At 64.8% G+C, this 21,939-nt stretch overlaps 1 protein-coding gene across 4 annotated transcripts in view; it reads left to right on the forward strand.

Annotated features, from left to right (window-relative positions):
- The window catches only part of ABR (ABR activator of RhoGEF and GTPase), a 41,261-nt gene that overhangs the window by 14,216 nt on the left and 5,106 nt on the right, over positions 1-21,939 (forward strand). For 2 of the 4 annotated variants that reach the window (XM_055718240.1, XM_027806225.2), the window contains exons 2-19: positions 338-522; positions 5,076-5,180; positions 5,741-5,926; positions 6,757-6,864; positions 7,564-7,624; positions 10,139-10,191; positions 10,336-10,476; positions 10,810-10,931; positions 11,047-11,212; positions 11,326-11,448; positions 11,523-11,598; positions 11,749-11,853; positions 12,354-12,428; positions 12,567-12,664; positions 12,772-12,903; positions 20,834-20,893; positions 21,028-21,137; positions 21,409-21,548. In XM_055718240.1, the coding sequence (XP_055574215.1) occupies positions 338-522; positions 5,076-5,180; positions 5,741-5,926; positions 6,757-6,864; positions 7,564-7,624; positions 10,139-10,191; positions 10,336-10,476; positions 10,810-10,931; positions 11,047-11,212; positions 11,326-11,448; positions 11,523-11,598; positions 11,749-11,853; positions 12,354-12,428; positions 12,567-12,664; positions 12,772-12,903; positions 20,834-20,893; positions 21,028-21,137; positions 21,409-21,548 (2,046 nt within the window). Of the gene's footprint in view, positions 1-337; positions 523-3,137; positions 3,273-5,075; positions 5,181-5,740; positions 5,927-6,756; positions 6,865-7,563; positions 7,625-10,138; positions 10,192-10,335; positions 10,477-10,809; positions 10,932-11,046; positions 11,213-11,325; positions 11,449-11,522; positions 11,599-11,748; positions 11,854-12,353; positions 12,429-12,566; positions 12,665-12,771; positions 12,904-16,029; positions 16,389-20,833; positions 20,894-21,027; positions 21,138-21,408; positions 21,549-21,939 lie in introns of those variants that run through there. The other 2 variants (XM_027806226.2, XM_055718261.1) reach the window with 2 other exon arrangements.

Here is a 21,939-nt window from a genome sequence, read left to right on the forward strand (position 1 = left end):
AGAGCCGCTCGCGTGGGGCTGGGACGTCTGGCAGAGCAGCTGTCCCTGCACAGAGGAGGCCTGCGGCCTCTTGGTGCAGTTAATTATGCAAATATAGGGAAGTGTGTCGGGCAGAGGATGCCTGGCAGCCAAGGATGCTCCCTGCGATGCCCTGCCTGCTCAGCCGGGCAGGCAGCAGGGCCCGGGGGGGCTGTGGGGGTGTGTGTCTGTGCTTGGCCCTGGCTATCAGTCGTGGGGTCGGTCACCCACAGGCTGTGGCGGTTGTGATGTGCAGTGTGGTGACCCTTGGCCATGCCGCTGCCTGGATGCTCACCACCACGCTCTCTTCCCCTGGCAGACTTCAACTATGGTGCGGACGAGTACGACGCCGAGGGCAACGAGGAGCCCAAGGCGCTGCCAGAGGGCTCGGAAACCATGCCCTACATCGACGAGTCACCCACCATGTCCCCCCAGCTCAGCGCCCGCGGCCAGGACAGCGGGGACGGCGTCTCGCCCACACCCACTGATGGCCTGGGCACAGGGGTAGGTGCTGGGAGCGCGGCTGAAGCCGGGGCTGTGGGTGCCCAGCTGGGTTGTGCCAGCGGTGGCGGTGATGCTCTGGTGCTGCTGGAACCTGGGGGACTGTCCCCTGGCATCCCAAACCCTGCTGGCCCGTCACCATCCCGGTTCTGGGGAGCAGCACCCTGTTGTGCTGGGCGTGCCGTGGCTGTGGGACACTGTTCCTGCTCTGTCGTGCCATGCCGGTGGCAGAGTCAGGACGGCAAGGGCTCGTCGGAGAGCGGGGGCTGGGGGCTTGCTGGGAAGTGGGGGGGTGTCCCCGGGGTCCCCGGCCGGGGCAGGGCGCAGCTCTCCGCCGGGCTGCCGGCTCCATCTAGCGGCACTTGGGGACGAGCCGCCAGCTGGGGAGGGACACGGTGTTCCCCCCCTCTTCTGGGGAACTCAGATTTAACCCCCTCCTCTCCCTCTGCTCTTCCGAGCGCATCCTCGGGAGGCCCTCGGGGTTTGTGCTGGATGTTTCACAGGGAGGATGCTTGCAGAGGTGCGGGGCGAGAAACCAGAGGGAAAATCGATGTTTTTCCAGAATCAAAGTTTCCGTAAAGCCCGGGGCCGGTGGGGCTGCGGCCCCCCGGGGTGCCCGGGGCCGGTGGGCTCTTAGTAGCCCCTGCAAAGCGCCCGGGGCTGGGGGAGCTGCCGGGCTCCCGGGGCTGGCTGGGTGTTGCCCGGGCTGGGAAACGTGATTTTTTTTTTTATTATTTTTTTTTTTTGTCGTGGAAAGAGTTAAACCCTTAACCCGGATGCTGAGGCAGAGGAGGCGAGAGGTGTGGCTTCCTCCCCCGGGCCCTGCCTCGCAGCATCCTCCTCCCCTGGCACCTAGCACCCAGCGGCAGCTCCCCGCTGGGGGAGGGTGGCTTGCTGCCCCCCCACCCGCGAAGGACCTGTCCTGGGGCTGGGTCCCCTGGCCCACAGCAGGATGCTGGGCACAGCCCCGGAGGCGGGCAGTGCAGCCAGCTGGGTGGGCACTGCCAGGACTGGGAAGCGCTGGTACCCGCACCTTTAATCCTGCGTGTCCAGCCTGTCAGTGCGCGCAGGCTTGCGTGTGGGTCCCGCTGTGGCTGGTGGCACGGGGTACCAAGCTCACCCCATTGCTCCTCCAGTGGGGCGGGATGGGTGTCAGGAGGTTTCTGGTGGGACGTCTCTTCTTGCAAGCTCCAGGGGCAGCTGTGACCGTGCCTGGGGTCCCCAGCTGCTGGGTGCAGACACAGCCTGTCCCACCCTCTCCCACCTGGGACACGCCAGCAGCATGGTCGTGGGGTGGGGTGCTGGCCAGCCCCTGCTTAGGTGCTGCAGGGTTTGGCACTGCGGGTGGCTTTTCCCCGGGCAGGCACCATTCCAGCTCTGGGGGTCTGGCCCTAGCGGGCAGGGTCCTGGTGCCCTGGCACAGACCCCACTTAGCAAAGGCTGGACAAAGCCCAAGCTACAGTGCGGACCCAGGGCTGGGCACAGGCTCTGGAAAGTCCCCATGTCTGTGTCCCTGCCCACTTCTCGCAGCAGGAGTTTGTTCCAGGCTTGGACAGGCATGGGGAGGAGGGATGGCTCCTGTGGGCAGAGCACATGCGGCCACTGGTTCCCCTTTTGCTGCCCAGGAGCTGGGGGTGGGGGAGCTGCTGAAACAGCTCTTGCGTTAGTATCCCCTCCTCCAGCCCAGTCTTGCCCCATTTGCCAGGGCCCACGGCGTCCCTCGAAGGCATCAGGCCACTGCTGGTGTCCCCACCCCCCAGCAGTCCCCAGGTCACGGTCAGGCTGGGGCAGCGGCGAGGTGCCAGCGCTGATCCCCACAGGATGCAGGGAAGGTGCTGCGGGAAGGCATGCATCTGAGCTGTGTCACCCTGCCCTGGGACACCTCTGGGGCAGGAAGCAGATCCGGACCCCTTCTGGGGGTGCGGAGCCAGGTCCCTTTATGGCACCTGGTGCTGCTGCTGCCCTGCAAGGTCGCTTCATGCTGGTGACAACCCAGCTCTCTGCCTGCCTGTGGGACACGCGGGGACCAGTGGGACCACGGCCGGAGGGATGCTCTCCCATTGCTGGCTGCCTGAGGGCTTGGGGGGGCTTTGGCGGGGCGCAGGGGACCCCTCCCCATGGGTCTCGTTGGGCACCCCGAGCTCCGCCAGCGCTGGGAGACGCGGCTGGGGGGCCGGCGTTGCCCACAGGCCGATGGCGATGGCGGAGCAGCCCCACCTCCAGCGCCAGGAGCTGCATTTCCTGTAGCGAGCGAGCAGGGCGGAGCGGCGGGGCCGGCCGGGGCGCAGGGCGGCGGGCAGCGGCCCTCCACCGCCGGCGGCCCCGGGGGGCTGAGCGGAGCCCAGGGCCGAGCCAGGCTGTCCCCCTCGTCCCAGCGCCGGTGACCCCGGAGTTGGCACAGCCGTCGCTCGGAGGCGGTTGTGCGGGTGCCCCGGGAGCGCCTGGCGCTGCGGCTGGGACGCCGGGGCTGAAGGCCGGAGCCGGGGCAGGCAGGAGCACCGGGGATCCCATAATGGCTCCTTTCATCCCGCGGCGGTGGCCGGCATCCAGGGCTGAGTCAGCCTGGGCCGGCTCGGCGGCGTGAGCCCCTCGCCTGGAGCTTTGCGGGGTCCCCTGTGCCCCCCGCTGCCCGGCTGGCCATGGAGGATGAAGAGGAGGCCATAGGGTACCTGGATAAAGTGCTGGAGGATGAAGATGACTCTGAGCCAGGAACCCCCACCAGCCCTGGGTCTCCGTTCTCGGCCAGCGAGAAGGTGGGCGGCGGGGGCACCCCGCTCCCGCGCTGGGCGGTGGGTGGGGGGGACAAGGGGTGTCTTGCTGGTGCTTGTGATGCCCAGGTCTCGGGGCAGCTCCTGGTCGGTGCAGCGGGTGCTGTGGGGGGCAGAGCTGTAGGGGCAGCGGGAACATCACCTCAGCCCCACCACTCCCCCGGGGCAGCCGGCAACTGGGGGGCACGGGGCAGGGCTGTGCTAGTCATCGGGTGCAAAGGATTCAGTGGGTGCTTGCACAGAGTGAGGTGAGCAGCCAGCTTTGCTCCTGGGGGGGAGTGGGGGCCACGTGTGCTGCTGGGGGGGGGCTGTGTGGCTCAGCAGAGCCCGCGCCTGATGCTCAGGAAGGGGCTGGACCACGCTCTGCCACTGCCCTGCCGCATGACCACCAGCAACCCCTAAACGGGACCAGACCCTGGTGCTGGGGGTGGCCCTGGGGGGACCCCTGTGCTGGCAGGCACACCGCGACCCCCTTCTCCTGCCGGGGCCACCTGGGTGCCCCCAGGGAGCTGGCACAGGACTGGAGGAGGGCTCTGGTCCCCAGCTCCTGCATGGGGCAGCCACCAGACCCTGTTCTAGATTTGCTGCTCTGGGTGCTGGGGGTCCAGCTGGCATCATCCCTGTGGGGTGCTGTGGGCCCGAGGCGTGGATGGGCCCTTTATCTCCCCAGCTCCAACACAGGGCCCAGGCTGGGGGAAGCAGGAAGAGCCCATGACTAATCGGTGGCAAAGAGCCTACAAGCTCCCAGCACACAAAAGTGACCCCCCCTGCACACACCAGTGCTACACCAGTCACCATGACCCAGCCTTTATGGTGCAGCCTGGCAGGGAGCCATGGGGTGGGCACCCCAGTTGGCACAGCAGCCCCCAGGGCTGGCTGGTGGATGCCAGAGTGGGACAGGGAGATGCTGATCCGCAGCCATGGGGCTGTGCCCCTCTGGGTGTCTGTAGCTGCCAGGACCCCAGCACAGTGGCCAGGGCTGGCAGGGGCCAGCAGCATGCGCAGGGGTGAGGCAGGACCAACATCCTCCCCAAACCATCCCAAATGGCACATTGCTTGGAGCAACCGATGTCCCCGTGGCTCTGCCTGGCTGCTGTCTGGGTGGCAAACCCTGGTTCCTGGGTGTGATTTTTTTTTTAAGGGGGGAGGCTGAGGCATCCTGTGCATTCAAGGCAGTCCCGGGGCTGGCGTGCCTGTGCCGGGGTGCTGGCAGAGCCTTGCTGAGGGTCCCAGAGCCCCCCAGTCCAGCCATGCATCACCCATCTCCAAGCCACAAGGGTCATGCCACCGGAGCGTTGGTGCTGCAGCAGACCTGGGCACGGGCTGAACTGCCAGCTGCTGGCGTGGCAGCGGGTACCCACACAGCCCGGGACCTGCCCCGGTGCCACCAGGCAGCGACTGATGGGGTGGCACTTTCCCAGGAAAGCCTCAGCTGGGGAAAAGGGTGGTGCTGGACCACGTGGCAGCACCATCCACTGCCGGGCATGATTTCACCGGGCGCCTCTGGACTCTGCCCTGGGAGAGTCCTGCCGTGCTGTGCACCACCCTGGAGGGCTGCCAGCAGTGCCGGGCTCCTGGCCAGGCAGGAGCAGGGAGGGGAGCAAAGCCAGTGCAGCCAGTGGCTTCCCAGCTGGCTCCAGCCTGGCTGTGCTGCCAAGTGGGCATATGCCCAGCCCTTGCCACAGAGCTTCCCACCCATGTGGGGATGCCAGGGGTGGGCTGGTGGCATGAGGGGTCTCCTCCCATGCCGCTTGCTGGCTCAGACAGGCTCCTTGCTGTGTTGCACAGGGCGAGCGAGATGCTGGCAAAGGCCTGGAGATGCGGAAGCTCGTGCTCTCCGGTTTCCTGGCCAGTGAGGAGATCTACATCAACCAGCTGGAGGCCCTGTTGTTGGTGAGCTAAGCCCCCAGACCAGACACCCCCTCCAGGGATGTCCTCAGCAGGGATGGGTGGGAAGGTGGGTGGGTGGATGGGTAGGTGGATGGATGGATGGATGGATAGAGGGATGAGTGGGCAGGTGGTTGGATGGGTAGGTGGGTGGGTGGGTGGGTGGCGTAATTTCTTCCTGGGCAGCCTCCCCCAGGCAGGCCTGGCCCAGACGCCACCTGGGCAGAAGCAAAGCTGCAGAAGCCACACTGGAGCCAGCCTTGCTCTGGCCCATCAGCCCCCATCTTGCTTCCCCCTGCCACCAGTGTGCCTGACAGGGAGGTATTTATAGCCCTGCTTCCTCTTGTGGAGTTGCTAGCCCCGTGTGGTGGAGACGCTGTTGCACAACACAGGGGTTACCACCGCCATGGGGAAGTCTGCAGGGATGCACAAACTGGGAATGGCCCCTTGATCCATCTGCTGGCCAGGACACGTCCCAGACAACCCTCGCTGCTGGCTCAGATCCCCTTCATCCCCAGCTTCTCCTCCCAGCCCTTGTCTCACTTTCCCTTCTCCTCCTTTGGCAGCCTATGAAGCCACTGAAGGCCACGGCCACTACATCACAGCCTGTCCTCACCCTCCAGCAGATCGAGACAATTTTCTACAAGATTCAGGACATCTATGAGATCCACAAGGAGTTCTACGACAGCCTGTGCCCAAAAGTGCAGCAGTGGGACAGCAATGTCACCATGGGCCACCTCTTCCAGAAGCTGGTATGCATCTTCCCTGGGGCTTGCTCCGCTTGGAAGAGGAGGGCCAGGGAGATGGAGCATCACGCTGCAGGGCTCAGCCCCGGGGCATGGCTCAGCTCACGCCCTGCCACGTGCTCACTGGTGGCCATGCGACTTCCCTGCAGCAGTTGCTGCTGCCTGCCAGAGCCCTCCAGTCCTGGGATGGGAGTTAGTGTAGCCCCAGTGCCCCTCTCTGCAGTGGGGATGCCCACAGCTGGCGGGTCCTGGGTGCAACTGTGGTGAGATTTCGGTTGGAGGTGTGTGGTGTGGTGTCACCGTGGGGCTGGCAAGAGCCCAGGCATTCGGGTGGGTGGCCCACTGGGGAGAGGCAGGAGGTCGCTGCCTCTTCACTACCTGTGGGTGCTGCGGCAGTGGCTCCCCAGGGTCACGCTCTGGGTCCTGCCACAGCTTTGAACTTGCAGTGGGGGCAGGGGCTGTGCCCGTGGGTGCCGGGGCTGTGCCCGTGGGTGCCATGGCCATGCTGGGGAGGGAAGGAGGAGAGGGCAGGTTGAAGGGTGCTGGGAAGTGACTGTAGCTTCAGCCTTTGCTGCCCAGGCACTTGTTACCTCTTTGCTGGATTTCAGAGGTTTGTGGGGGTACAGGGCTGGGAAGGACCCCCACCATCCTGCCCAGGCGAAGGCTCTCCGTGCGGAGCCAAGCGTGTGGCCCTGCAGCTGGCTGTGATCTGGCAGTGTCCCGCCGGGAGGGGACAGCGCTGGGCAGTGTCCCCTCGATGGCTGCCTGGCTGCTCACGCTGTAAGGGGGGGCTTCAGCATCGCGCTGGGTGCCTGGCTAACCCCCACTCCCCACAGGCCAGCCAGCTGGGGGTCTACAAGGCTTTTGTGGATAACTACAAAATCGCACTGGAGACGGCGGAGAAGTGCAGCCAGAGCAACTACCAGTTCCAGAAAATCTCGGAGGTAAGCTGGGCTGGGGGGCCATGGCCAGGCTGTCCCGGCACACGGCAGAGAATGCCATCCCCGTGGCTGAGCCACCCCTGTCTGCCCCACAGAGGTACTCCCCCTACCCTGAGGACTGTCCTGGGGGCAGGGACATCAGTGGCTGTGGGGGAGGGTCATGCTCTCTGAGTATTGTAGGGCTTTGCCCCCCACCTTGTGCAAGCTCAGGTCAGGCTCAGTCCCCACTGCTGTCATTTCTGGGATGCCCAGCACCCTCTCGCCCCATCCAGTGAGCATGGGTGCTGGGTGCTGGGCACCTGTGGCTCATCTCCTGCTGGCTGCATCTCTGTGCCTGGCTTCCCTATAGAAACAGGGACCTCCGTGGCTGCAGCCTGGCCCCCTGCTCCCTCCAGCCCCTTCTGTAACAGGGCTCTTAGCTCAGTGGGGCTGCTATAGGGCTGGGGGTCCTGCTCCAAGGTACCCCATGGGCTCACCGTGTCCTGACAGCTGGGCACAGCCAGAGCTGCTCCCGGCCAGGCAGCATCCCGTACAGTCCACACCTCCACCCCAGCACCCATGTGTGGCCTCCAGCATGGCCAGGCTGGGGCTGGGGGCAGGTATCAGGGGGCAGGAAGGGTGGGGGGGAGCCCATGACCTTGAGCAATGACCACACACCCCCAGCCCCCCTTGGGCTGCTCTGATGGGCCTTTCCCTCCCTAGGAGCTGAAGGTGAAGGGCCCCAAGGACTCGAAGGAGAGCCACACGTCTGTCACCATGGAGGGTACGGCAGGCGCGGGCGTGGGGAGGGGGACGCAGCCTTTTGTCTGTGCGCGGGTCTGGCGTGGATGAATTACTGAGCGGCTCCCGCGAGCGGAGCCCTTTGTGTTCCCGTGTGCCGAGCCAGTGAGGAGAGGGGGGACACAGCTCTTGAGGATGCTGGGGGCGTGCAGGAGCCCCCCACCCCCTGCCCACCCCCTCATCCCCGCCCGCCGGCTGCGCCGAGAGCTGTGCTGAGGGGCCGATGCCGTGCCGCAGCCGGGCTGAGCTGGCGCGGGGTGGCAGAGATGGCTGCGTGGAGACGGGGCTGCCATGGAAATCCTCGTCGTAGTCCGACTCTGCTGTAACTGCACCTACGGTGAGGCGAGGGGGGCGAGGGGGGCGGCTCCGAATTCAGGTGCCGGTGGGGTGGGGAGCCACGCTGCAGGGACACTGGCCCGGGGCTGGCTGTCCTTGCTGGGGGGTGGGGGCTGCGTCGTGCTCTGCAGCCTGAAGTTGGGAGCGTCTTTGTTCCAGGCTTTATTGAATCATCTTGGCTCCGGCACACGCGGCCACGCGCTCGCCTTCCCTGCTGGGCAGGTGCTCGTGCCGGTGGAGGGACATCGAGGGGCTGGGGCAGGCAGGGGGACCCCCTGTGCCTGGGCTGTGCTGCGGGGACAGCGGTAGGGAGGGATCCCCGTTTGCTTGCCGGAGGCTGTGAGTGTCTTGGGGCTGGAACGTCCATCTCCGTGGCTGGGCAGGAGAGGCACCAGGTGTCCCTGCCTGCCTGCCCCCGTGCTGCCTGCGTGGGGGTCCCAGGCTGGCGGAGCGGCGCTGGCCAGCAAGGAGCCCAGTGCTCCTCCCTTGTGCTGGGATATCCCCTCCCGGGGCTCCCTGGTGCTTTGCATGTGCCTGTAGCGATGGTAGCAGGAGGGTCCATCCTCCCCGTGTGTCTAGGGTGGGAGAAAGCGGGGGGACACCCTGCCTGCCCCCCTCCGTCCTAGAGCAGGGCTCTCCCTGGCTGCCGCATGGAGCGGGGCTCTGATTTTACTCGCTGGCGTGGAGTCTTGGGTGATGCAGCCTCCAGTTCGGGGTCTAGCCATGCATCCTCGCCTCCCGAGCAGAGACCCTCTGCCAGGACAAGGGTCCCTCTCTCAGGACCCGGCTCCACAAGGCAGCACCTTCTGGGGGAAGGGGATGGGAGCCCCCTGTGGCTCATGGCACAGGGTGGTGGCACCTATCCCTCCTCTCCCCTGGCCTGAATGCCCGGCCCTACTTGGCCCTGGCAGTTTGGGGAAGTGCTCTGAAGTGAAGGGAAAACCCAGAGGCATCAGCCTGGCTGTAAGCAGCCCAGGGAGCTGTGTGAGCAGCTGGCCATGGGGAGCAGCACTGTGGATGTGCTCTGTGCCTTTGCCTGCCCAAAGAACTGTGGAGGAGGCTGCTTGGGGTGAAATGTGCCTCTGATGAGCCCCCGGGGTTCTTTCCTGGTGGGAGGGTGCGTGGCAGGAGAAAGGGGGTGTCTGTGCCCTGTGTGTGGGGCAGCTCTGCCCCATTGCCCTGGACAGAGCCTCGTGTGCAGTTGTGGGGCGCCGTGGGGAGGGAACACAGGACAGCGGTGCTGGGACCGTGCCTTGGCCCCTGCATTCTCTGTAGGTGTGTGTTTTGCTGCTGCTGCTGGAGCAGCCTGGGTTCCCCTTGCACCCAGGGCTGGCTGCCAGAGGGGAAGTGCAGGGTGTCCCGGGGGGTGGCAGAGGCCGGTGAGAGCAGGGCAGGGACTGAACATGCCGGTGAGCCAAAAGGGAAACTGAAAAAGCTGCTGGGGGAATGAGTAGCTCTTCTGTTCTGCAGCCACCGCACGGCAAGCTGGTGGTGCTGGTGCCCGCACCATGTGCGGGGAGGTCCTTCATCCCCGAGGGGGACATGCTGGCACAGTCATGGTGGGGACGTCCTGCAGTCAGGACAGCACGATGTTTATGGTGGCTCCTCTGGCTTTGCCACCCGTGACCCGTGGCAGCAGAGGGCAGGAGGACATGGTGGCTGTGTTGGTGCCCCCATGGTGCCCTGTCCTGGGACAGGGACGGACCTTGCCGATCCAGGGCAATGGCTGGAGCAGGGTGCCATGTGGGAAGTGCCATATGGCAGCTGTCCAGGCTTGTCACCCCAGTGGGGACCCTGCAGGCACTTCTACTGCTGGTGAAACCTCTTGGGTGCAGCTCCAAAATCAAGGTGCACGTCAGGCAGCTGCCAGCACTGGGCTCTGCCAGGCCGTGGTTCCTCCGGCTCCTGGCGCAGCAGAGCACGGCGCTGCCGCATTGAACCTTGGCTCACTGCTGCTCTTGGCAGTAACGCGATTGTCCAGCCGTCGCTGGCTCCGTGCAGAATGGACCCCAGACACTTGTCCAGGGCTCTGTGCAGACCTGGGGGGTCTCTGGGCATCTGGTCTCCCCTGCTTGCCCCTGTGGGATGTGCTGCTGGCTCTCATGGGTGGGAGAGGGACCAGGGCCCTGGCTGGCTGCTGACACCTCCTCTCTCCCCTCAGCGCTGCTGTACAAACCCATTGACCGCGTGACGCGGAGCACCCTTGTTCTGCACGTGAGTGTGACACCAGTCCCGGGGGCGGGGGTGCTCTGTCTCCATTGCTCCTGGGGACCCGCAGCTGTGGGGAATGCTGCTGGGGGGGTCGCTGCAGGCAGGGCAGTGCCCTCTGGCCACTCACCTCTGCCTGTCCCCTTCCAGGACCTCCTGAAACACACCCCTGCTGACCACCCTGACTACCCGCTGCTCCAGGATGCCCTCCGCATCTCGCAGAACTTCCTCTCCAGCATCAATGAGGACATCGATCCCCGGAGGACAGCGGTCACCACCCCCAAGGGCGAGGTGAGCCAGGGGGGTCGGCAGTGCCTGGGCAGAGGGTGAGGGCTGAGCCCTCTGCCAGCCCCTGGCTGGTGTCTCTACCCTGAAGAGCCCCATGGTGCTGGGCCAGGAGATAGAGGATTTCCTCTAGACGCAGTCCTGGGTGCAAGGTTGGGGCTCTACCTGGTCTTGCTGGCACCCTACTGAGCATATGGGAATCCAAATAGCACCCAGAGGACATGGACCTTCCCATGCTCCTGGTGGCTGAGCCGTGGAGAGGGACAGGAGCATCCATGCCCTTTGGTTTGTTGGCCTTTGCTCCCTGCCCGCTCTCATGCCAGCCCTGGTGCCCCGCAGACCCGGCAGCTTGTCAAGGATGGCTTCTTGGTGGAGCTGTCGGAGGGCTCACGGAAGCTGCGGCACGTTTTCCTCTTCACCGACGTGCTGCTTTGTGCCAAGCTGAAGAAGACAGCGGTGGGGTAAGGAGGGCACTGGGCGTGGGGAGAATGCATCCCAACCTCCCCATCCTCCAGCGGGCTGGGGGATGCTGGGAATGGGGTCAGGCATCGCTCAGTGCCCGTGCCCCGGCTGCAGGAAGCACCAGCAGTATGACTGCAAGTGGTACGTGCCCCTGGCCGACCTGGTGTTCCCCTCGCCGGAGGAATCGGAGCACTGCCCGCAGGTCCACGTCATTCCCGACCATGAGCTGGAGGACATGAAGATGAAGATCTCGGCCATCAAGAGCGAGGTGCAGAAGGAGGTGAGAGGAGGGTGTGGGACCTGCTGCCGGGGTGGGTGCCTTCCTTGGGGTAAGGGTTGGGACACGAGAGCCAGTGGTGCCTGTGAAAGCTCCTGTCTGCTCCCCCCCTGCAGAAAGCCAACAAGGGCCAGAGCCGGGCCATTGAGCGTCTCAAGAAGAAGATGTTTGAGAATGAATTCTGGCTGCTCCTCAACTCGCCTGCCATCCCCTTCCGCATCCACAACCGCAACGGGAAGGTGAGGAGGGTGGGCAGGGAGCCAGGCTCAGCCCTGCCTGCACCCAGCCTGCTGCATTGCCCTCTCTTTTACAGAGCTACCTCTTCCTGCTGTCGTCCGACTACGAGAGGTCTGAGTGGAGGGAAGCCATTCAGAGACTGCAGAAAAAGGGTAAGTTTGGGGCTGCTGAGGCTCTCCTGGGGCTCCTGGCCCCCCCAGGGGCCATAAGGAGGTCCCACAGGATTGCAGCCCACTGCTCTCTGGTCCCCATGGCCAGTGCTGGCTGTGTCCCTCTGAAGCTCCTCTCATGTCCTCTCCCAGACCTCCAAGCCTTTGTCCTGAGCTCGGTGGAGCTGCAGGTGCTCACGGGATCCTGCTTCAAGCTACGCACCGTCCACAACATCCCGGTCACCAGCAATAAGGACGGTGAGTATCCGCTGGGCTGGCAGGTCCCTTTTTGCCTCTGGATGATGCTGTGATGGTGCTGAGGGGTCCCCTGGCTGGAGCAGGGTCCCTGGCTGTGCGGGGGGACAGCTACCCACCAGGTGGCACTGCCGGAGCAGAGTCGGGCTCCCAGGCAGTGCCATCCCAGCTGCAACATAGGGCTGCTTTGGGGGTCTCTCCAGCACCCCCACGGGCTGGGCAGTACCAGGGTGGCCCCAGGCTGAGACCCAGCCAGCCCCCCTGGGAACCTCCCCCAGGGCGGTCCAGCAGCAGGAGAGCTCGGGATGTCCGGCAGGGATAATGGGCAGCAGGGGATGCGTGTCCCCTTCCAGACCTTAGGAATAGCTCTCCAGGGGTTTGGGGACATTGGGGTGTCACCGCAGGCACCTAGCTCTCACTATGGCAAAGGCTGCCTCGGGGATGGCCAGGGCGCAGGAGTCAGCAGCTGAGCCCTGACACAACCTCTGCTCTCCCTGCTGCAGACGACGAGTCCCCCGGGCTATACGGGTTCCTGCACGTCATCGTCCACTCTGCCAAGGGCTTCAAGCAGTCTGCCAGTAAGTGTGGGTGCCCACCCTTGCTTGGAGGGGCCGGTGTGATCAGAGGAGCTGGGGTCCAGCATGCTCTGCCCACAGTGGTCCCCCAGGAGCCAGTAGGGATGTTCCTGGGGTGCTGAGCGGTGTTTGCTCCCCCAGACCTTTACTGCACGCTGGAGGTGGACTCCTTCGGCTACTTCGTTAGCAAAGCCAAGACCAGGGTTTTCCGGGACACCACCGAGCCACAGTGGAATGAGGTGAGAGTGGGACACAGGGATGGGACTGTGCCCCTTGTCCCCTTCTAGCCGCAGTTTTGAAGCTGCTCTGGGGTGCTGGGGCTGAGCCACCCTCCTTCCGTGCCCAGGAGTTTGAGATCGAGCTGGAGGGCTCCCAGTCCCTGCGCATCCTCTGCTATGAGAAGTGCTACGACAAGACCAAGCTCAACAAGGACAACAACGAAATTGTAGACAAGATCATGGGCAAGGGGCAGATCCAGGTATGGCTGGGGCTTTTGTGCATCTTATCACCTGATGGTGAACTCTTGGGGCCAAGCACCTGGGTGGGAGGGTTGCTCTGGAGTGATGCCTGGGGTGGGATGCTTAGCAGCATGGGCAGGCAGCTCCGTTTTGGGGAGTGGGGTACAGGGACTGGGGCTCCGGGTTGAAGGCAGTGAGGTGGGTGGGCAGTAGGCATGTGGCTGATGGTCCTGGAGCACAGCAGCTGCAGGAGGAGGTGGGACAAAGTGAGAGGGGGTCCTGTGGAGGTGGCAAAGCCAGCAGCCACTCCCCAGATGTGCATCCAGCCCTTCTGTGCTACAGCCCTGGGGGCTGTGGGGAGGGGGTCGGCACCCGCCCCAGGGAGGGTCTCTGAGCATGCACCCCCTGCCCCTCCCCGCCAGCTGTGGCTGTCCCCTTCTGCCACCATCTGCCTCCCCTGTGCCTCCATCAGCGGCTGTTATGGCAACAGGGGTTTCCAGGGCAACGGCTGAGCTGCCTGTGATTGGTGGTTGCCAGGCAGGGAGGATGGAGGCCTGGGCTGCCCTGAGGTGCTCCCAGGTGAGGAGGACTGGGACGATGGGGGGAGGGGGGCAGGCAGCCCCCAGCCCCCACATCCCCCCAGCACCCACCATGGCCAGGCTGCAGGGAGGCCCAGGGCAGTGGGGAGTGGTTCGGGGTGGGGGTACCCCTGCGTTTTCCAGGGGGTGACCCCCAATTCAGCTACCTTCCCTGCTGTGCTGGGGACAGTGTCACGCCTGGGACACAGCTCTCAACCCAAGGCCACTTCAAAGGGCCTGGCGTGCTGCCCGCTCCGTGGGAAAGTGGCTGAGGGCAGGTCCCAGGGGAGCAGGGAGCAGCATGGAAATGCTGCTGGGAAGGGGACACTGCGGGGGGGACAGCACCGCACCGGGCGTGCAGGATGGGAGCGGGGGCTCGGCTTTGTCAGCGGCTTGTTCGTACCTGAAATCACCCATCTGTTGTGCTCTCCCCTGGGAAACGGCGGTGTGGGGGTGGCACTGGGCCAAGCGGGAGGGCTGGGGCAAGGAAGGGGCTCCAAGCCCCGAGGGGATCAGTCCAGCTGTGCTTTCGGAAATAGCCCGGGTCAACAAACATGAGTCACGCTGGGAGATGCAGGGGTCGGGACGGGGACAGCACAGCTCGTCCCCGCCGTGTGAAAGTTGTGGAGGAAAAAAGAGAGAGAAAGAAGCCCTGGGGCTGCTTATCCCAAGGAGGTCCTGGCTGGACGGAGCGGTGTCAGGGTTAAGGCTGTCCTGCCGTCACCCAGAGCCACAGCTCGGCCCCTGGCCTGGGAGTGGGTGGATGGTGGGGCAGGGATGGGGCAGCACAGCTCCAGACAGCGCTGCTCGTGGGGCTGTGGGTTGCCAAGCCCCAGCGCTTGCCCAGGCCCCTTGCCTGCTGCCCTGAGCTGTTGGGGCATAGATGCCGCCCTGGATGGTCCTTACCCTGGCTGGTCCCTGGGCTCATCATGAGTTGCTGCTGGTTCCACTTAGCAGCAGGAGCAGGAGATATGGACCACACAGGCATCAGCAGCTTGGCAAAGGCCTGTGGTGTGTGTGGGGGTGCCAGGATGGCCAAACTGCCCCTGCAGCCAGTGCTGTGCCCACTGCCCAGCTCTAATCTGATGGCCCAGGCACGTGCGTCAGCCACAAAAGCAGCTTAACGGCATCACAGGCTGGCGGGAGTGGGTCAGCATGCGAGGGGGATGCTACAGCCCCTCTGCGGGGAGCAGCGGGGGCCTCACGAGGCTGCAGAGGTGCCATAGGTGGGAGTCATGTCCTGTCAGCACAGAGGACGTAGGTGGGTCCATGGAGGGGCTGGGGTTGGCACCAGTCTCCTCTTGAGCATCCTGGCAATGAGCCCCGAGGGGTCTGCACCGTGGTGAGCATCAGACACCTACCCCAAGCCCCGTCCCCATGGCTGGTGGAGGGTGGATACCCTGTGCTTTGTGGGTCCAGCCATGCCATTGACTGCTTGGTGGCTCGGCTGTGGCTGCTGGTTGGCATTAACCCTGTTTTGTTGTTGTTAACCCCATTTTGCGTGCAGTTCCCAGGCTGGGACATGCTGTGAGTAAGTAGATATACCATGTCCCTGTGGGGAGAACATGGTACAGAGGGGGCTTATGTCCCCGTGGGGGGCTCAGTCCTGCTCTGAGCTGTCGCAGTCACTCCCAGCAGCTGGGTTGTGTCCACTTGGCAGGGGTGTCTGGTGCTGTGACAGGGTGGCAGACAGGTACTGTGTGTGGGCAGAGCAGGCTACAAGCACTTGTGCCCACATTGCAGAGGGGAGAGGCTGGGTCTGGCCCCCTTGCCCTGGGGCAGGCAAGGAGACAGGCAGCGGGTGCATGAAGGGGGTCTCGGGTTGATGGGGCAGAATGGAGCAGCCCCTGTTTGATGCGTTAGGGGGTATGTGGCTGTTGAAGTAGAGCCTGTGTTGTCATGGGCATGGTGCCTGCTGTACCCACAGGGAATAGCTGCCCATCTGTCTGTCCCCCTCTCTGGGCTGGTGGAGGCTCTAGAAGGGGTGACTTGTGGTGTTGGGGCTCCCCAGACCTGCAGGAATCCATAGGGTGATGCATGTGGACTCAGGGGGCTTCTGAGGGTTGGACTGGGGGGCAGTGGAAGTCCCCCCCAAGCCTGCACCTCGCCATGTCCCTGCCTGTCAGGAGGTGCAGCAGGCAGGGACCCTTCCAGGGCTGGGGCGAGGGGCAAGCCCTGCCTGCACCCCATCCCCCTGCCCGGCAGCCCTGCCCCACCGCATCCCCCCCAGCAGCGGGGCTGAAGGGCATGAGAGGGCACAGGGGGGTCCCCACCAGTCCCTAGGCCTGACAGGAGACCCCAAAAGTCCCATCCCCTTGCCCCTCGTTGAGCGTGGGAGAGCCAGCCTGGCTCCTCCGCGGAGCCGGGGATGCTGCGGCCAACGGTGACGATGCCTCCCGGGGCGCGGAACGGATGATGGGTGACAGTGGCTAAGGACGGTGGGGAGCCCGGGCAGCCCCTCCAGCCTTCCCCAGCGGTGGCAGGCGGCAGGGCGAGAGTTAAACGCGTGGGGGCCGCCGGGGGGGGGCTGCCTTTGAGTCACTTCCTCGCAGAGGGAGGGAGGGAGGCTTTTGGGGCTGCCGAGCTGCCTCTCCGCCTGGCTCACACCCTGAAGATGAGCCCTGGCCGCTGGCCTCTCCGCCGCCCTAGCCGGGCTCCCCTGGCTGGTCCCTGCCGCCCCGGCCACCGCTGACCCCCCGCCCAGGGATGCAGGTGCTGTGCTGAGCCAGCCCGGGCCAGCCTCGCCTCCAGCCGAAGGGGTCACCGCGCTGATGGAGGTGCTGGTGCAGCCGGACGGCAGCCCCAGCCCCGCGGGCGAGCGGCCGGAGCGGCCGGAGCACGGCGTGGAGGAGCCCGAGGGCAAGCGTCCCCCCAACACGGGCGCCCGCCTCTGGGGCAGGGTGCGCAGCAAGCTGCTCCGCCAGAAGGTACCTCTCGGGGTGCAGGGGGGGACACGGCTGGCGGGGATGGTGGTGGGCACCGAATGGTCTCTGGCACAGTTTTGCAATGTCGCTGGCCTCTGCTGAACGTGGTGACTGTGGCTTTTGCCGGGGGGGGGGGGGGGCGGGGAAGGCTGTGATGTGGGGGGCTGTGTTACTTGTGGGGAGAGGGCTGTGGGGTATGTGCACGGAGCAGGAAGGCTGCTTGGGTGCTTTGGGAGCTCTCAGAAGCAGTTAGTGGCCTGTGAGGTGTTTGTTTTCCTCCTTCCCTCTCCTGCTGTGGGGCTGGGGGGCACCGAGCTGTTTGCACTTGGGGGTCCTGTAGAGAGAGGGCAGGGACCCCCCTGCCTGGCCCCAGGGTGCACCCAGGAGGCAGCGATGCTTGCAGGCTGGCCGGGGCTGGGCTTTGGGGTGTCTGTGTACCCTCTCTTGCTTGTTTTTCAACCCCCCACCCCGGGTCCCCCCCAGGCTTCCCCCAGCTCGCAGCCGTGTCGCAGCCACATCAGCCAGCGCTGCCCATGTCTGCGGGAGGACGGAGGGCAGGGGTGGGCAGCAGAGGTGACAAGGGAGGGGGCACAGCACCATTGCAGGCTGTCCCAAAGCCCCTGCGATCTCATGGCCGGAGCGGGGGGGCTCTGGGGGTTTCCCTCCGTGGGGTTCCCCTGGGTGGGGAGCTGCTGGCTCAGGGCTCAGCTGCGACTGTGGGCAGGAGCTGCCTGGGCCTGTGGGGGTCCGGTTTGGTGGTGGGGGGGCTGGGGTTCAGTTCGCTCAGCGGTGGGGCTGGGGTTCGGTTTGCTCGGCGGTGGAAGTGGGGTTTGCTCAGCCGTGGCTGGGGTTCACTCGGCGGCGGGGCTGGGGTTCGGTTCGCTCGGCAGCGGGGCTGCCTGTGACGCAGCGGCATTAACCTCGATTCTGTGCCGCCACCACTGCTCCTGCAGAGGGGATTAAGGGGCAGTGAGGGCTGTGCGGGGAGGCTGCTCAGCGGCTGCTGCTGGCTGTTGCTGGGGCAAAACATGAGGGGGTTTCACTTCCCAGCCCCCACGTGTCCCCAGCGCAGCCGCCAGCTTCCCTGCCTGCTGCCAGCTGGGACGCGCTGGGGCTGCAGGAGCTGGATGTGGCCCCAGCAGGTCTGTGCCAGGTCCTGGCATGCTGTGGGTGCCTGCTGCTTCTCAGGTCACTCTCAGCTGTGTATTGCTGCTTTTTTTTGGGGGAGCTGTGCTTTGCTGCCGGCAGCATTTGCTGTTGTGGGGGCTGCTCTGCCCCCATGGCATGGAGTAGCTCAGGGGCCGCCTGTTCCCTGGGGAGGGAATGGCTGGCATGGAGGTCTGGTGGGGGCAGCTGGTCGCTGGAGCCAGGGTGGCCACGGGAGGCCAGGCTGCGGTGTCCGTGGGTGCCACGCTGATGGGAAGCAACCCTGGTTGTAGCAGCTCCCCCGGGATCCTGCTCCCCGGGGCCGTGGTGATGGCCTCACTGGCTGAGTCACCAGTTTGCTCCTGATCAGGCTGATGGCTGAGTGATCTCATGGGCGTGAGGCACAAGGAAGGGACATGTCCGGCCTGGCAGCCCCTGCCCTGCCACAGCATCCCGATGCTCAGGGCCCTGGAGACCCTCCATGAGGGTCTGGAGCCATCCCAGTTCCTCACCTGGAGCCCTGGGGACCCAGCACTGCTGGGGTCTGTTTCAGCTGCCGCTATCTGCACAGGAGCTGTACCCACAGCCTGGAGGTGTCTTGAGGACAAAATCCAAGGATGTGGCCTCATCCCCTCAAAGTCCACAGTCATCCTGTGCACAAGACAAGCTGCAGGCAGGGGCTGCAGGGGGGAAGCGCAGCAGGACTGGGGGGTCCCTCTGCCACCGGAGCCTCCCCAGGACGCACTTGCCTGCCATGCTGCTGCCTTGTCCTCTGCAACCTGCGGCCCTGTCCTACAAGCAAATACCTTTGGATAATTTGGGAAAACAGGCTGATGGCACATCCCTGTGGCCCAGAGCAGGGGGTGTTGGATGAGAGTGGCACCGCAGGGATGCTCTGGGCATGGACACCACCTGAGACACGGGAGGGAGCAGCCCGGAGAGGTGCTGGTGACCTGGCTGGGCAGTTTCCCCAGGCACAGGCTGGTGTCTGAAGCCAGCCAATCTGCCAAAGAGGAGCTGACATCGGGGACAGCAGCATGTCACTTGTGCCATCCTGCACAGCACTGACCCAGAGGCTGTTCCCCAGAGCTCCCAGGCCGTAAGTTCCCCACCTGCCCAGGACATCCCCGTGTTGTGCTGGAGCAAGGCAGCTCCCTTTGGAGGAGAAGGAGATGGTGGTGGTAGCAGAGATGGGGTGTTTGCCAGTGCTGCGTGGGCAGGAGCAGCCTCTGGCTCTGTGGGTGGATGCTCCCGTCTGTTGTCCCACGCCTGGAGATGAAGCATCAGCTGTGGCTTTGCTTCCTGTGGGGAGCGGGCAGCGTGGCGGTGGGTGCCCGTGGGCAGGGCTGGAGGAGCGCTGGGGACAGGTCACAGTCAGTGCCCCACGGGTCACAGGCACACAGGGACCTGCTCCAGCTGCAAGGGAGCTCGTGCTGGTGGTACCAGCTGAAGTAGCCCAAATTCGGGGCTGTGCTGGCTGCAGCGGGGAGTTGGATGGGGACAGTTCTGCCTGACTGGGGGCTAATGGCTGCGGGGAGGTGGCATGCTCGTGGTAAGGTCCATGGCGCTGGCAGCAGCCAACCTGGCTTTTATTAAAGCTTTCTTCAGAGCCCTGCTAAAGCCCTTCCAGATGTGAGCTGCCAGGGCCATTGGAGCCAAGGGGACCTGGGGGACGGGGATGGGGATGGGGAAGGCATATGTGGTGGATGCAATTAAACACGCACGGCAGAGCAGGGAGGCCCACAGCTCCTGACCCAGCTGGGGGGGCGAAGGGCTTTGCTGCCGCTGCCTGGGGCTCGCAGGGTTGGATGCTGCCATGAGAAGGATGGTGCTGTGCAGGGAAAAGGGCTGAAAACCTGACAAGACAGGCGGTGTTGGGTTGGCGTTGGCCATGGTGGGTGCATGACAGCATCACAGGGGGATCTGGCACTGAGGGGGGAACACGGGGGAGTTGGAGCCGCAGGGCTGAGATTGGCGGCAGCCTTGTGATCCTGGTGTACAGACGGGCTGCAGGGCCCCACGGGAGCCCAGGGCAGCTGCAGCCTTCCTCCTCCTCCTCCCGCTCCCCCCGCTGCCGTTCCCAGCAGCCGCAGGGCTGGCGGGGAGGAGGTGGCGTGGCGCTCGCTGGGCTCTCCCGTGTGCCGAGCTGGAGTGCCAGGGAGGACTCCATGTCCCGAGCCATTCCGGGGCTGTGCTGGAGACCACAGCGTTTCCCGCGGCACCGCGGCCACTGAGGAGCTGCTCGGGCTCACGGTGGCACTGTGCTGGCCATGGGGCAATGCCACAGTGCTGGGTCTGCGCCGAGAGCCAGGGCAGCCTGAGCCTGTCCTCGGGAGCATGGGGGCTTCTGTGCAAGAATAGACATGAGGGACCCCACAGTCCTCTCCATCATGACATGCAGTGGCTTCACGGGGAGCCAGAGGCTGGAGCTGGGGAATGGCAGCTCCGTGGTGGGAGCAGTGACTCTGGACATCTTTGCATTCGCTTGGAGCATCTTCCAACCCAGCAGCTGTAGGAAACTCCTGTGTCCTTCAGGGGTGACCCCACATCCTTGGCACAAGCCTGACAGCTGCATGCGTGTGGCCCTGGGAGCCCCCGCCACCCCCCACCAGCTCCCACATCCCATCCCCTTCCCCAAGGGGACATTAGTGCCGGGCTCTGCCGCACTGCCCGCCCGCCCTGTGTATTACAAGGATCGATGGGGCCAGATCGATACCACCAGCTGGGGACTGAAAAGCCCCAAAAGGCAACTGCACCCTCCTCTGCTCAGCCCTGGGGCCCAGCGCCCACCACGGCGTGTGCCAGGGCCTTGGGAATGCCAGCACCTCGCCGTGGTGGCTGGGCACTGGAGAAGCGTCACCGAGTCCCCTGCTAGCCCCTAAGCCAGAAATAGCAGAGCCCGTCATTCCCAGGGGTTATAAATAGCCTTGGCTATGGGGAGATGTTGTTTTTCTGCATGGAAAACGCTGCCCTAGTTCTGTTTCATCAATCTGCCACCAGAAATAGTCCTATTTCTTAGAAATTTCTTGCTGCTCGGGTGTGGGTTAAAAGCACTGCCTCGCAGGGGGTCGGGGTGGGCAGGGTGGGCAGGCTGAGCCCACCTGGCTTTGGGGCACGGCCAGAGGGACCTCAGAGCTTCCCCTCTCCATCCTCCTGCCCTGGGCAGCACGGTGCCAGGGAAGCACGTCCCGTGCCCCACACCATCTGTGGGTCGGGGGCTTTGGGGGCTGCCGGGCTGGGCAGCAGTGGGACTGGCATGGGGCTTCGTCTCTGTGGAGCTCATGCACCATCTCTCCTCGCAGCTGGACCCACAGGCTGTGCAGACCAAGAACTGGCACATGGATGTGATTGAGATGAACGGGGTAAGCGGGGTTGCGGGGACCCACAGCCCCTCACTTTAACGGCAGCCCTTTCCCTGGAGCTGTGCCGTGCCTTCATGCCATGTGGAGGTGACGGGCCGGGGCCGGGCTGCTGGGACTCACCCCGTCTCCTGCAGATCAAGGTGGAGTTCTCCATGAAGTTCACGAGCAGAGACATGAGCCTGAAGAGGACCCCATCCAAAAAGCAGACCGGCGTCTTTGGGGTCAAAATCAGCGTCGTGACAAAGTACATGCAGGGCCGGGGGAGGCTGTTCTGCTCTGGTCCCATTGGGTGGGGGGGTTGCACCATGTCCCCTTCTCCGTCCTTGCACCATGTCCCCTTGCGCCCAGCAGAGCTTAGCTTTTGCTTTCTGCTGGGGACTTGCCCGTTCTTTCGCCAGTCCCATCCTTCCCACCTGGCATGCCCATCCTGCCCCTGGCCCAGGGTCTGTCGGGCTGGGCTGGCCGCTGGGGGGTCCCCCGGGAATCTTTGCTCACAGCTCTGCTTTCCGAGCCAGACGCGAGCGCTCCAAGGTGCCTTACATCGTGCGCCAGTGCATCGAGGAGGTGGAGAAGAGGGGCATCGAAGAGGTCGGCATCTACAGGATCTCTGGTGTAGCCACTGACATCCAGGCATTGAAAGCTGTCTTTGATGCAAGTGAGTGACCTGGGGGGTGGCCACCCTTCGAGTCCTGTTCCCCTAGGAGAGTTCACAGGCACTGAGACCCCCCGGGTCCCCTGCCCTGCAAGCCCAGGGTCTGGTTGTTGTACTGCATGTGTGCGAAACGTGCCAGTGTGCCCCGGAAGGGGCTGGGGGTGAGGAGGAGGGTGTAGCTGGGGAAGCAAATGCCCAGAGGTCCCAGCCTTGTTTGTGCTTTGGTGTCTCTGAGCTGCTGCCGCGCCTGGCTGGCTCCTGGGAGACACTGAGTCAGGCCAACATTGCAAATGGATTTGCAAATTGTTCCACGTCCCGTTGCCTGGCCAGGCAGGAACCGCTCGGCTCTTCCCAGCCCCAGCCTGGCTAAACAGGGCTGTGGACCCAGCGGTGC

This window comes from Falco cherrug, chromosome 1 (assembly GCF_023634085.1).
Source record: "Falco cherrug isolate bFalChe1 chromosome 1, bFalChe1.pri, whole genome shotgun sequence".
Classification (NCBI taxonomy): domain Eukaryota; kingdom Metazoa; phylum Chordata; class Aves; order Falconiformes; family Falconidae; genus Falco; species Falco cherrug.